The sequence below is a fragment of the Scyliorhinus canicula genome, chromosome 14 (genome assembly GCF_902713615.1).
Source record: "Scyliorhinus canicula chromosome 14, sScyCan1.1, whole genome shotgun sequence".
In the NCBI taxonomy this organism is placed as follows: domain Eukaryota; kingdom Metazoa; phylum Chordata; class Chondrichthyes; order Carcharhiniformes; family Scyliorhinidae; genus Scyliorhinus; species Scyliorhinus canicula.
In genome coordinates, this window is record NC_052159.1 from 21,568,169 (window position 1) to 21,581,832 (window position 13,664).

Here is a 13,664-nt window from a genome sequence, read left to right on the forward strand (position 1 = left end):
TCACCTCTTGCTCACTGTTCTGTCCAACATTTCTTTCTCCAAGAGAAAATATTTATCCTCCAATATCCCCAATTGTTACGATGGAAATTAGTTCAGAAGATTGGTGTAAAAAATACATAAGCCCTCTCTATGCTGCATCCAGACATGTTGTACTATACTCCCATACACATCTCAGTATCTGTATATTAAATTGTCCTGTCATTAATTTATGCTATGCTTTTAACAAGTTGCACCTTCCTTCACTTTTTTTTAAGAAACCCAAGCTGAGTGCCTGGTGCAGATAGGGAATGAAGATGATAGTACTGGGGCGACTGTGGATGGTATTGGTGGTAAGTAAATTATTTGCACGAAAATTAACAGTGTCGTTTACTGACCAAATTCTTTTGTGAGGTACTCCGTTGTATTTTCAAGTTCACATCTCCCTTTTTATTTGGTCTCCCTACGTCATCCTAATTATAAGGGTGGGAAGACACTTGCTGTCCTACATTAATGTCCTCTTGTCAGGATGTGGAAGACAGTTGACGAGGTGGCTGTCTCTTTCTGAGTATTTCTCAGGGTGGAGTCTCAAAATGATGTAAAACAGATTGATTCTACAAATGTGCTGCGTTAGTTTTATGAGCTGATGGTCCACTACTAAAATTGATTTTAGTTCTCGAGCTCTGGAATGTGGAAAATCAATTATATCAATCAAGACACTATTCACAAAAGTCACACAATACTCTCATCCTTGCTTAGAATATTGGGTGAGGATTAGAAATGTGATATTCTCTCACAGTCAAACAACCTACTGTGTTCGTGGTCTCAGCTTATACATGACAAATGACACTTGTGTCTGGAGAACCATACCCTAATTAAAAGAGAGGAAGACATTAAAGCAAAGTAACTAAACAGAATAGCTGTCTCAACTGTTGGTTAGATATGACTGAGGAATCCATGTATGAAGAATTGAAAATAAAACAAGTTGCTCTTGGTTATCAGTTTGCCATAGCATCAGAATTTCTTGATTTATTGATGTGTAGGCAACAAAAGAGTGGGCACTTAACATCACACCCCTTTACGTGCTTAGCATTTTTAGTCATCCCATAGTGGAATTATTTCAAGTACTACATCTGAATCTTCATCATTCCTCTCAATGTTTTATTTTCAATTCTTCATACATGGCTCCTCAGTCATATTGAGACATCTATTATGTTCAGTTACTCGACTCAGTCATCATGTCACAATTTCCCAATGATCTCAATCTCTTCCATTCTTTTCACCCATGCTGACGTCTCGCACAAAGAACCCTGACCCTTCAACTCTGGTTTGAAAACTTTTCAACAATTAACAATGGTTACATTAAGTAAGAGCTTACAAAGTTGACACTGTGTCGCAAGTCGGTTTTGTTTTAAGAACTGCCGTCAAAACACAATTATGTTGCATGTTGCTTCTTGTTTCTCCAAAAGAAATGCAAGAACCCAAGGATGAAGATGAGGATACAGCCGAATCAGAGGTCAGACACTTTTGACAGAATATGTAGTAAACCTGGGCACCTTTACAATGAATAACTTCCTCATCATCGTGTAACTTGGTCACCCCCAAGGCAGGCCAATATAATTTATATCAAAATGCTCAAAATCAAGTCTGTAGGATTTGTTGTGAGGCTGGTCTGCCAGTAATTTCATTCACTATGAATGTAAGTAAATCTCTTGTATGAAGATATGAGGTGTTGCAGCATTCACCATCACACAATTGGAAGTGTATGGAATCCATGGTAGAAAATAATAAATGTACCATTTTTTTCAGGCGGAAGGGAGAGAGAAACCAGGGGAGCGATTCAGTGGACTGAGGTTAAAGTCTGCTGAATGGCACATTTAGTGGGATGTTTCTTGGTGGCTGCAGCACCAAGAAAGATTCGGCTAAGCAATGGCACTTTGCCACTATTTGTGGCCTGGGGGAGCTTCTACTCACCGAGGCCGCTCTTCGAGGGATTTCCTGAAAAGGTTTCCAGCAGGTGAGGGTGCCATTTTGTCCGGCAGCCTCGATCTCCACCCCAACCCAGTTTCAGGCCCCCACACCTGCTTTTTTGACCCCCCATCCCCCAACTTTGGGCAGGCCCATCACCCTCCCGGGCCTGACACCTGGAAGTGCCACCTGGGTACCCTGCTAATTTCACCCTGGCAGAGTGGCACTGATGGTGCTGTGGCAGCACTTTCAGGATGCCAGGGCCAGGGTGATCATGTGTCAGGGAATGCCAGGGTGCCACCATGTCCTATCCCCGACCATCTGGGGTTCTCCAATGGCCTGTGAGCTACCTCGATGTGCCGTTATGCTTGGTCCACGTTTATGTCGACCAGTACTAAACGGTGCCCTGGCGAGGTCTCCCAGACATTGCCAATGAGTCTTGGACGCCCGGTGAATCCAGCATCTGAGTATTTAAATGAACCATTAAGGTAATTTAAATATTCGGATCTAGATCTCGCCAGTGAGGGTGAGATACAGATCGCGGTGGGCAAAGCGAGTTGAGTGACTCGTGATCGGCCTGGTGCCTAGCTCGATTTGAGGCTCACGCGCGATTCACCCATTGCGTCCGGGCCCATGCCATGTGCAACAGAGTCGCTGAATCATGCTCCAGGAAACTACTGGCTAGTTTAACGTCAGTTATAATGGGGATTTTAGTGGATTCTATCATCAAGAATAGAGTGACTGAGTGTTTGAACCAATATGATTTATCAATTTTCCCAAGGCAGGAGAGCCTAAAACTAGAGGGCATAGGTTTAAGGTGAGAGATACGATAGGGTCCAGAAGGGCAATTTTTTCACACAGAGGGTGGTAAGTTCTGGAACGAGCAGCCAGAGGCAGTAGTAGAGGCAGATACAACTTTGTCTTTCAAAAAGCATTTAGACAGTTAGTTATATGGGAAAGGTGGGTATAGAGGGATATGGGTCAAATGTGGGCAATTGGGACTCGCTTAGTGGTAAAAACTGGGCGGTACAGACAAGTTGGGCCGAAGGGCCTGTTTTCATGCTGTAGACCTCTATGACTCTAATTGTCGGTACAAATTTGTAAAGGATTGGTCATGGCAAACTTTGGCCGTGGTTTTTTAGGCCTGTTTACTGTGGGAGGAAGTCTAATGGCCGCTAACTTTTGATGAGGGGTCAAAAATGGGATTTGCGTCAACGAGAACTCAGAACGTGATAGTCACGGACTCTCCCCCACTGATGTAATCAGGTTCATGCCCAGTGGGGTTTTAACATAGTTTTTAAAAATAAATTTAGTGTACCAATTCATTTTTTACCAATTAAGAGGTAATTTAGCGTGGCCAATCCATCTACCCTGCATATCTTTGGGTTGTGGGTGCGAAATCCACGCAAACACGGGGAGAATGTGCAAACTTCACAAGGACAGTGACCCAGAGCCGGGATCGAACCTGGGACCTCGGCACCGTGAGGCAGCAATGCTGAGCACTGCACCACCGTACTGCCCTACATAGTTTTCAACTATGCTTCAGCTGCTTAACTCGGTCTGATGTCCGTACTCCACCCCGGCCCGGTGGGATAGCGTGATATTACACTGATGGGAATCATCACTGGTTTCTCAAAATGGAATCAGTCGTGATGACCATGCCGAGGGCTGGGAGGTGAGTGTTAGCCCCCTGGTGGTGAGGGACATGGCCGGCACCTTCTAGTTGTGCCAACCCAGCGGGGCCAGCGGTGGGGCCTCATGGGGAGGGGTTCCCATTATGTGGGGATGCCGACGATGTTGGGGATGGGCGATGAAGCCCCGATGCCAACAATGGGGGCGGGGCCTTCACTTTAAAGGATGCCCCAATCTCTGTAGAGGAGGGCTTGCTAGCTCCATGAGGTCCAGCCCTGCCACCGTGACGGTGCAAAACACGCCCCCATGCTTTTTTTTGACAAAGTGTCAGACGATCTGGGGAGAAAACCTGACTGTTTCTCTGGCGAGACACACACCGGTTTTCAGTCAGAACCTGACACTTTGCCATTTTTCAGAAAATTCTGCCCATAATCTTTGGAGGACAGAAATGTCTTTAGATGTTATCCTTCTGAACTTCCAAGAGGCATTTGGTAAGGTTCTGCACAAGAGGTTATTGGCAAAAATGAAAGTACATGAAATTGGAGGTTACATTGTGTCATGGATTTGCCATTCGTTGGGATGTAGGAGACAGAATAAAGATAAAGGGAATGTTATCTGATTAGTTGGATGTGACAAGTGGTAGACCTCAGTAATCTGTACTTAGGCCTCAGCTTTACACCATAAGGGGAGCTGTTAGGGAGGCACAGAAGGGTGCAGGAAATTACAGAGGACTATAGAGAGATTAAGTGGGTGGACAAAACTGTGGCAGGTAATCTTCAATGTGGAAAATCTATTTTGGATCGAAAAAAAGACAAATCAGAATATTTATTAATGACAGGAGACTGTGGAAGAACAAAGGGAATAGTAAAAGCTAGTTCACAGGTACATAAGTAATTGAAAAGGCTAATAGAATGTTGTCCTTTATCTCAAGGGGATTTCAGTACATAAGAGGTCAGAAGCTGTGCTTCAATTTTACGGAGCCTTAATTAGACTCCATCCAGAATACTGCATTCAGGTTTGGGCACAGCACCTCAGGAACGGAACCTTGGACTTGGAGGGGTACAGCATAGGTTCACCAATATGACAGGGCATAAAAGGCTAAAATTGTGAAGACTGGATGCACAAACCTGACGTGATTGAAACTTTGAGGAGTGATTAAATTCTGGTGTTTAAAATGATAGAGGGATTTGGTGGATTAAAAACAGAAAAGCTACTTCCTCTGGTGGGGGTGGGAATCTTAAAATTAGTGCTCAGCCATTCAAAATGAAATCAGGGAACAAATGTTCTATCCCCATACCCCACAACCAATGTTTCCACTGATGAGCCATCAATTGCACGAGAGACGAATTGCTTTACAAAAGTTAGGCTTTAATAAGATAGAACTTAGCCCTGCGGTTGTCTACAATAAAATGGACGACCACAGAGCGTTTCGACTATTTATACCTTGGCAAGGAGGCGTGGTTAACTCAGCCTCTCGACCAATCGGAGAGCTGTCACATGACTGGTCTCAACCAACTGGTCGAGAGGCACATGACCGACCAGGGCCAATGGTAAGCCGGTTTTCTGCCCCAATGGCAGACAGCTATGCAAATCATATCACCACATCCACTCAGTTGTGAGTACGCATGTTCATACAGACTTGTTCCGTGGTAAATGTTGGCTGGGCGGCTAAAGGTACAGGAGCTGTGCATTGAAAGAATACTGGCTGTGCACAAGAAAATTTTAAGGTGGAACATTGTCCAAAAGACTATGAACACAGGTCAATTCAATTTCCAAGACTGAACTGGAATTGATAATTGTTTTGTTAGGTTAGGGTACCAAAGGATATTATCAACGGTGGGACAATGGAATTGAGATACAGTTCATCTCATGATCTAGTTAAATGGTGGAACCAGCTTGAGGAGCTGAATTGCCTATCCCTGATCCTATGTAGTGTGCTGTCTATATAGATTTTAGAAGCCATGTTCATTTCCACATTTAAGCTAGAAGATTTTGCTTTATGTGAATGTTGTGTTTTGTGGCTGTTATCAACAGTTGATGACATAAGAAATAGGAGCAGGAGGCCTTTCAGCCCTCAAGCCCACATGTCCATTCAATGAGATCATGGTTGATATACCTCAACACCATTTTTCCGTACTATCTCCACATCGCGAGATGTTTTAAACTGTAGAAATCTATCAGTCTCAGGTTTGACTAAACGCCTGCAGCCTTCTCGGGCAGAGAATTCCAAAGATTCAGCCCCTCTGAGTGAAGAAATTCCTCTAAATCTCAGTCTTAAATGGCCTGCCCCTTATTCTGAGACAGTGTCCCTTAGTTCTAGACACTTCAGCCAGTGGAAATATCCTTTCTAGATCTACCCTGTCGAGCTCTGTAAGAATTTTGTATGTTGGATTGAGGTTACCTTTCATTCTGCTCAATTCCAGAGAAATCAACAAATATGTTCAAGCTAAAAAAGATTGCCATTTTCTTTTTTACAAAATCCAAACAGAATGTCCACTTGGGCAACTAATAATAATAATTTTATTATTCTCACAAGTAGGCTTACATTAACACTGCAATGAATTTACTGTGAAAATCCCCTAGTCGCCACACCCGGCGGCTGTTCGTCTACACAGAGGGAGAAATCAGAACATCCAATTCAACTAACAAGCACGTCTTTCAGGACTTGTGGGAGGAAACTGGAGCACCCGCAGGAAACCCACGCAGACACGGGGAAAACGTGCAAACTCCGCACAGACAGTGACCCAGGCAGGAATTGAACCCGGGACCCTGGTGTTGTGAAGCAACAGTGTTAACCACGGTGCCACCTTGCCGCCCATATTCCATGTATATTTAATTTTGTCAGTTTGCAAATTACATTTTAGAGGGTGTTTGGGGATCAGTGAGTCGGGATATTTTATGACTTTGGGCAGCACGGTAGCACATTGGTTAGCACAGTTGCTTCACAGCTCCAGGGTCCCAGGTTCAATTCCCGGCTTGGGTCACTGTCTGTGCGGTGTCTGCACATTCTCCCTGTGTCTGCGTGGGTTTCCTCCGGGTGCTCCAGTTTCCTCCCACAGTCCAAAGATGTGCAGGTTAGGTGGATTGGCCATGATAAATTGCCCTTAGTATCCAAGAAAGGTTAAGTGGGGTTACTGGGATAGGCTGGTGGTACGGCTTAAGTAGGGTAATCTTTCTAAGGGCCAGTGCAGACTTGATGGACCGAATGGCCTCCTTCTGCAATGTAAATTCTATAATAATGTTAGAACAGGTGATATTAAATGAGCCTTCTCCCTGGGTTTCCATTTCCAGTGCCTTCTATTAGGAGAGATTTGCAATGGGCCGCTAATCCCACATTGCGTGTCTGGGTGGGTTTCCTCCAGGTGCTCCAGTTTCCTCCCACAGTCCAAAGATGTGCAGGTTAGGTGGATTGGCCATGCCAAATTGCTGTTAGTGTCCAAAAAAAGATTACGTGGCGTTACTGTGATAAGGTGGAGGCGTGGGCTTGTGTAGGGTGCTCTTTCCAAGGGTCGGTGCAGACTCGATGGACCAAATGGGCTCCTTCTGCACTGTTAATTCTATGATTGCCTAGCTGACACTTTCACACTGAAAAACAATTACCAAGTTACATTCTTTGTATCCTTGTGAAAAAAAGATGATAATCATTGATGAACATTAATATAGATGAACATCCTATGTTCCTAATATACCTGCTAATTATTTAAAAGGATTGATCATAGATACATATCTACAAGGCTATTCTGCCATCACCTGCAGGTATTTCTGGAGGCATAAAATAGTGTTCTGTTTATTGTTGAAAATAGCCTTCAATAGTCAGTTTTCCTCCTTTCAGGCACCCATGTGAACGGGTACACTGGTCTGAGCATTGTGCGCTGCTTCAACAAATCTTCCCAACAGAAAAAGATTATCTATTGCCATTGCATGAAGACTATTGTGTGCAGATACTTAATTATTAATTCAAGTTTCTTTATATTTTGGGAAATATTAGTTGATACACACCGACTTGCTTCTGAGTGCTTATGGCATTGCTAATGGAGGAGCAGTGGAAAAGTACCTAGTGGCATAATCAATGGCAGAAGTTACTAACTCCATAATTTCCTTTCTCTCGCACTGTTCAGGAGTCTGTACGCTCCTGGCCAGACTCCCAGGAACATCTGAGCCACAGTTTTTTTGTCACATTTATTTTTCAAAAGGGTCCACATTAACGGTAAAAGTTATAATGGTAAAAACATCCGGGGGAGCTGTCTGGTGGATTCTGAGTCTCATATTGTGAGGTTAACTATGCCACGTTGTGGAACAGGGTAAAATGTTTTTCAGTGGGAGGACAGTTAGAACTCAAATGCTAATAACAGCAGGTAGTCTAAAACTGTTATATGTAGCTTATTTATAGAATACGGGAGCTAAATGTCAGGACTTAAGCCATACTATAAATAATATAACTGTTTTGGTTGCTAGCGTACTGTGTTGTCATTAACCTTGGACCCTGGTGGTCTTGAATCCTAATACAAATTGTTTTCTCCATTTTCAACACAGATTTCCCATATTACCCCTTCATATTATTTCTAAAATGACTCAGGGACATGAATAATTGATCTGTATCCCTCACCATCCTAATTACACAAATAAATCTGTTCTCCTTACCCATCCTAACAAATGATAAATCTACCGACCTCATCTGTTCTTGGTTGAAAGTAAATCTGTGCTCCTTAGTCATCGCAGTTATACAAATAATTACCGAACCCCATATTCATCCAATTACATAAATAATTTTGTTCACTGTCTTGGTTACAGAAATAATCTGTGAGCTTCGCCCATTACAGAATAGGTGCCCCCCCCATTCATTCTAGTTACATAAATTAATGTCAGCTTTTCACCATACTGTAACCATTATTAAACAAATCTGAGATTCAAAAATAAATAAATCAAATTAGTATTCCACAGAACCCTTTCTCTTGTTGCTGCGTTAAGCAGAATCAAATACCAGATCCGTACCGTTCCTTATTGTTTGGCCTAGTTGAGCATTGTCCCTTCCTTTTGTGAAATTAACCATTATGAAATAGTTTGTGGTTGCACAGTGGCATCTTGGAATGAGTGAAGATGAGAACACTTGTGAGTCGAGCATGAGTGGGTGCACTGGTAGCAGGTTGGAGGGGTAAGACATGATGCTGTTGATGCACAGATCCGAAAACTGGGAGCACTGTTGCATGATGTTCTTCCTGGTCACGGCCGAGAGTTGCTTCCTTCACAGGATGGAGTTGTGGAGAATGCAGCAGCCAGCAGCAATTCTGGAGGCTCTCTTGGTGGCATACTGAAGCACCTCTTCTAGACGGTGAAACCTGCTTTAGAAAAATAATCTTGCTCAATCAGGGCTCGGGTTGAATCTTGGCTTGTTATCATATAAAGGATACATGATCTGTACAGGGCGCTGATCATGTTTCTTTCTAATAATCTTAAAGTTCTGTATTGCCAAGTGACTGTCTGTACACCTGAGATAAAGGCATAATTAAAAACAGTAAGAAATGGAGTACAGACCTGTTGCCATTAGCTCAACATTTAGAGAGGAAGCTCTTTCTATTAACAAATACTCCAGGATCTTTATTTAAAGCTGTATGAATATAATTGATTCCTGGGACCTGCAGGATGCCAGTAATTCAGGCAAAGCCCAAAGCATTCTCCTGTTCTTTGGCAGCGCCCATAGAAAAAGGTGATGAATTGTTCCACCTGTCAGAGTGCATCAGTCACATGCTTTATTCAACAGTACACGATAACTTGACATATTGGCAAGGTTACCTGTTGCAGTCAAGAGTGACCCTGAGGCATATCCATTGATGGCTGCGCATGTCAGGCTGCAGTTACTGCACAACACATGGCAAAGCTCACTCAGTCTTCCTGCTAAAGAAGTGGACACACTGCTTCTCGCTTCATTTGAGATGAAACATTAGAAAAACCATGTGGAGCATTATCTTTGTGATGCACCTTATCCAATTTCATTCTCTTCTGCCACAAGTTCCAGGTCTCTGCATGCTTCGCCAGACCTGATGGCAGACCTGCATTTTTCAGCAATAAAAGACTCAAGAATCCTGCTTAGGTAACACAGTGGTTAGCACTGTTGCATCACAGCGCCAGGGACCTGGGTTCGATTCCCGGCTTGGGTCACTGTCTGTGCGGAATCTGCGCATTCTCCCCGTGTCTGCGTAGATTTCCTCCAGGTGCTCCGGTTTCCTCCCACAAGTTCCCAAAGATGTGCTTGTTAGGTGAATTGGAAATTCTGAATTTTCCCTCAGTGTACTCGAACAAGCACCATAGTGTGATGACTAGGAGTTTTCACAGTAACTTCATTTTCCTGTTAATGCAAGCCTACTTGTGACAAGAATAAAGATTGTTATTATTATTTTTAAGCTCCTGAAAGTCACTTTTTAAACAGCCATCTCCACCAAAATAGTCACTAAACTGTTTTCTCTACTTTGCTGCCAAAAAGATCTTTAAGCTTTTGTTTTACACAAGATTTTCTTAATTTGATTTATTGTCACAGACAGTCCAGATGGATCGTTTCATATATGAAAAAGCATAGGACATGCATAAATACACAATGCTTCCAAAATAATTTATTTAACTATAAAAAATAATAGATCAAGACATGATACTATTTTAATTTCTAGGTGCATTGGTTTTTAATAATATTTTACAAACCTATCCATGAGCAGGTAACCACTGAAAAATAAATCATAGTGTTGGTCCAATTTAGGAGCAAGTCACTTACTTTATATCAAGCTCCAGAGCAAATATGTTGCAGGGAGATGGTAACCAGAGAGAAAATACACTTTCAGGTTTGGATATTAACACATTTTCTTTGCATGGAATGTGAAACGTATTAAATTATAAATTGTACTTTTTCTTTAGGTGAAAGAAGTGGATGTCAGTGACTCCAGTCATGCAAAAGAATCAGAAGATGTGAACTCTCAAGATGAAGATCCGGAATGAATGAATTTTCCATCTATGCTTCAAATTTAATAGTGTTCTCTCGGATAGAGAACAGCAGTTTTTGTTAATGTAGTGCCAGTACTCTGCTTGCTGACAAACAACTGATGAGCATCTTTCATTAGATCATGTTAACTAAATGTGTCCTATACCCTCTCTGTAATCTTAATCATTCTAGCTTTTAATGAAATCGTAACCTGTCTTGCTCTCTTTATAATTTTACTGTTACAGATGAACAGGACCTTTAAAAAGCACTATTTTTATAACACCACAGAAAGAAGCTCGACATGACTGTTCATTTCTTGCTTGGTTGAATAAAGTGTGCTGTTGAACTATTTTATTCATGCTTTCAATTAAAATGTTAGATATAATAAATTTATGTTCTTGGTCCATGATTAGAAATGCTTCAGGGTTGTATTTCTTATAGAATGACATCAAGGACAAGTGGCCTTCCACTTAATATGTACTCCAGCTGTCGGTGGGGGAGCCAAAAACAATATTTTCCATTAATCTCTCTCAGCCAATCTTCCTTTAAGCCCATTCTCAGGAATAGCCCAAAATATTGTGCCACAAAGTCATAGGATGTGGCATTGTATCTCTAATTATCGACTGGATGAGACGTGGGGAGGTCAAGCACTCCTCCTCCACAGGAAAGAATGATGGGAGTTGTGGAGAATCAGATGTTCACTGCATGATGTTGCAATTTATTAATAATTGAACCGGGTTTTAGCAGTGTACTTTCACCTGCTTTGTTGTCCCCCTGATATCATTGATTGCTTTTATTCATTTGATAGGAAAACACCTCACTGTGTGAGATGTTTGTGAACATTGGAGAAGCATACCTGAGGTCACATGCAACCGGCACAACATTCAGTTCAGATCACAAGGATGTCCTTTCCCGCCCCCGGCATTGCCCTTTCATAAAGATAGATCTTGGACAGTTTGGGCACATTCAAAAATGTAAGACACTCAATCCAAATGTCAGTGACCAGCCCATCTCTACCTGCACGAAACCCAAAGGAGATCCAACGTTTTTTAAAAAATTTAGATTATCCAATTTTTTTTTCAATTAAGGGGTAATCCACCTAATGCACATCTTTATGTTTTGGGGGTGCGACCCACACAGACACGGGGAGAATGTGCAAACTCCACACAGACAGTGAACTGGGGTCGGGATTGAACCTGGGTCCTTGGCGCCGTGAGGTAGCAGCTAAACACTGTGCCACCCAGGAGATCCTAAACAGAGGTACCTGGGACACCCATTTTGCTGGTCTGTCCCATTGGCGGACATGCCTTCAGCAACTCTTTCGAAACCTCTCTTGCGCTTTCCTCTCCTCCTCTGCTTAAAACCCACTTCTTTCGCCAAGCTTTCAGTCACTCTCTCCTAATACTTCCACCTGGTTCAGTCTTGTGCCTCTGTAAAGTGTCTCAGTATTACAATAGGCACAATATGAATGCAAGTCATTGTTGCAGACAAAATCATTTCATCTTTGTAGTCTTTCCCTTAAAGTGGGAGAAAGAAAGGAAAATATTCCTGCAGAAGCTGACTGATACCTAGGTGACAGGTTGAGCTGGATGTTTGCAATGTCTTATTTGTTCTTCACTTCTTATATTCGGAATAGAATTGCCGGTTGGCTGTTTTTCCATGAGCCCTGCGGGGATTTGAAATTACACTGGCTACCAAATTTGTGTTGAGTTGGCTGAATGCAGTCGGGGGTAGCAACTCGATTACAATAATGGGTTTTACTATCTTAGTGCAGGCAGGGGGTTGACTGCAGTTATTTTTATGATCACTGCTGAAAGTACTCACTTGTGAGCTTCGACTGTGAATATCAGCAAACTTTACAATTGTAGACATTACAGTAGAGCAGGACAAAAGGCTCGCGCTCATTGGAGATTGATAATTTTTCAGATCATCAGTCATTGGTAAGGCTGCCAAAAGTGGTGACTTTGATTAAGCATTGGAAGATGTTTGGGGCCTGTGGAAACATATGCCGGTAAGGAGTCAATGCCTCAGTGAAAAGGAGAGAGAAAAAAGTTCTACCCAGTTTAGTCATATTCCCCATCAAGCTTCCCTCTTTGACGTGTGGCAAATGGTGACTTGCTCTCAAAGTTTTGTAATTTGACAGTGACGAGGAGCTACCTGAAAGCAGCAATGGCTGGCTTTCCTTTCCCGATGAGGGAGGAAAAGGTTACGGAGAGGATACCATTTTAACATTTCAGGAAGGGAATATTTGGCTGGTATACTGTTGCAGACAGCCAGTTAAAGAGCATGAGCATCAGCCGAGACCACGATTTGAAATGAAATACTCCAATGTGATGCTGTTTTATATTTACCATGAAATTTCATGAAAAAAAGTTTAGGACGGGATCGAACGGCAACGTCGTGCCTGATTCGGTGACGTGATGAGGCCGTTAAATCTTGCAAGATTTGCGACGCTCGCTGGACGAGATTCAGATTTAACTATTTAAGTGAGCAGTTAGGCTTACTTAAATACATCGACGTCCGATGCTCCTGAGGCTTGGGAACAAATGCTTGTGCCTGGGAGACATCGCCATGGCACCGTTTAGCATTAGTCCACACAAATGGACGGTTCCAAATGTGGACCAGACGTAATGACGACTGAGGGGCTCTCCAAGGCCATCAGAGGCCCCCTCGTGGTCGGACACTGGGAAGGGTGATACCCTGGCACTCCTGCTGCTCCCCGGGCACCTTAGCACTGCCATCCAGGCATCGTGGCAGTGCCACCCAGGCAACCTGGAAGTGCCACCTTGGCACTGCCAGGGTGACGGGTTGCCTGTGCCAGTGATTGGGCCTGGGGGTGCCCTGCCCTAATGACATGGGGTGAAGGGCGGTACTCTTGGACCCCCTAACAGGTAAGCTGGGATGTTTGGGGGTCCGGAGGAAGCGGTGTGGATGCAGAGGGAGGTTGAGAGATTGGGACGGCATGTAAAAATGGCACCGTGATCTCTTCCTGTACTGATGAGCTGAGCTCGTCAATGCAGGAAATGAGATAAGTGGGGCCTATGCAGGGCATTCTTTTCCTAATTCGAAAGAAAGAGCCCCGTTTGAATGCGGGGTCGTCCATGGCGCTGCAGATGCTGAGAAA

At 43.2% G+C, this 13,664-nt stretch overlaps 1 protein-coding gene across 1 annotated transcript in view; it reads left to right on the plus strand.

The window, feature by feature from the left end:
• LOC119977746 overlaps positions 1-10,929 on the plus strand; it is a 52,874-nt gene extending 41,945 nt beyond the window's left edge. Inside the window, exons 7-9 of the mRNA XM_038818951.1 lie at positions 255-329; positions 1,446-1,492; positions 10,477-10,929. Coding sequence (XP_038674879.1) covers positions 255-329; positions 1,446-1,492; positions 10,477-10,557 — 203 coding nt within the window. The 3' untranslated portion in view covers positions 10,558-10,929. The remainder of the gene's footprint in view (positions 1-254; positions 330-1,445; positions 1,493-10,476) is intronic.
• The last annotated feature ends 2,735 nt before the right edge of the window (positions 10,930-13,664 follow it).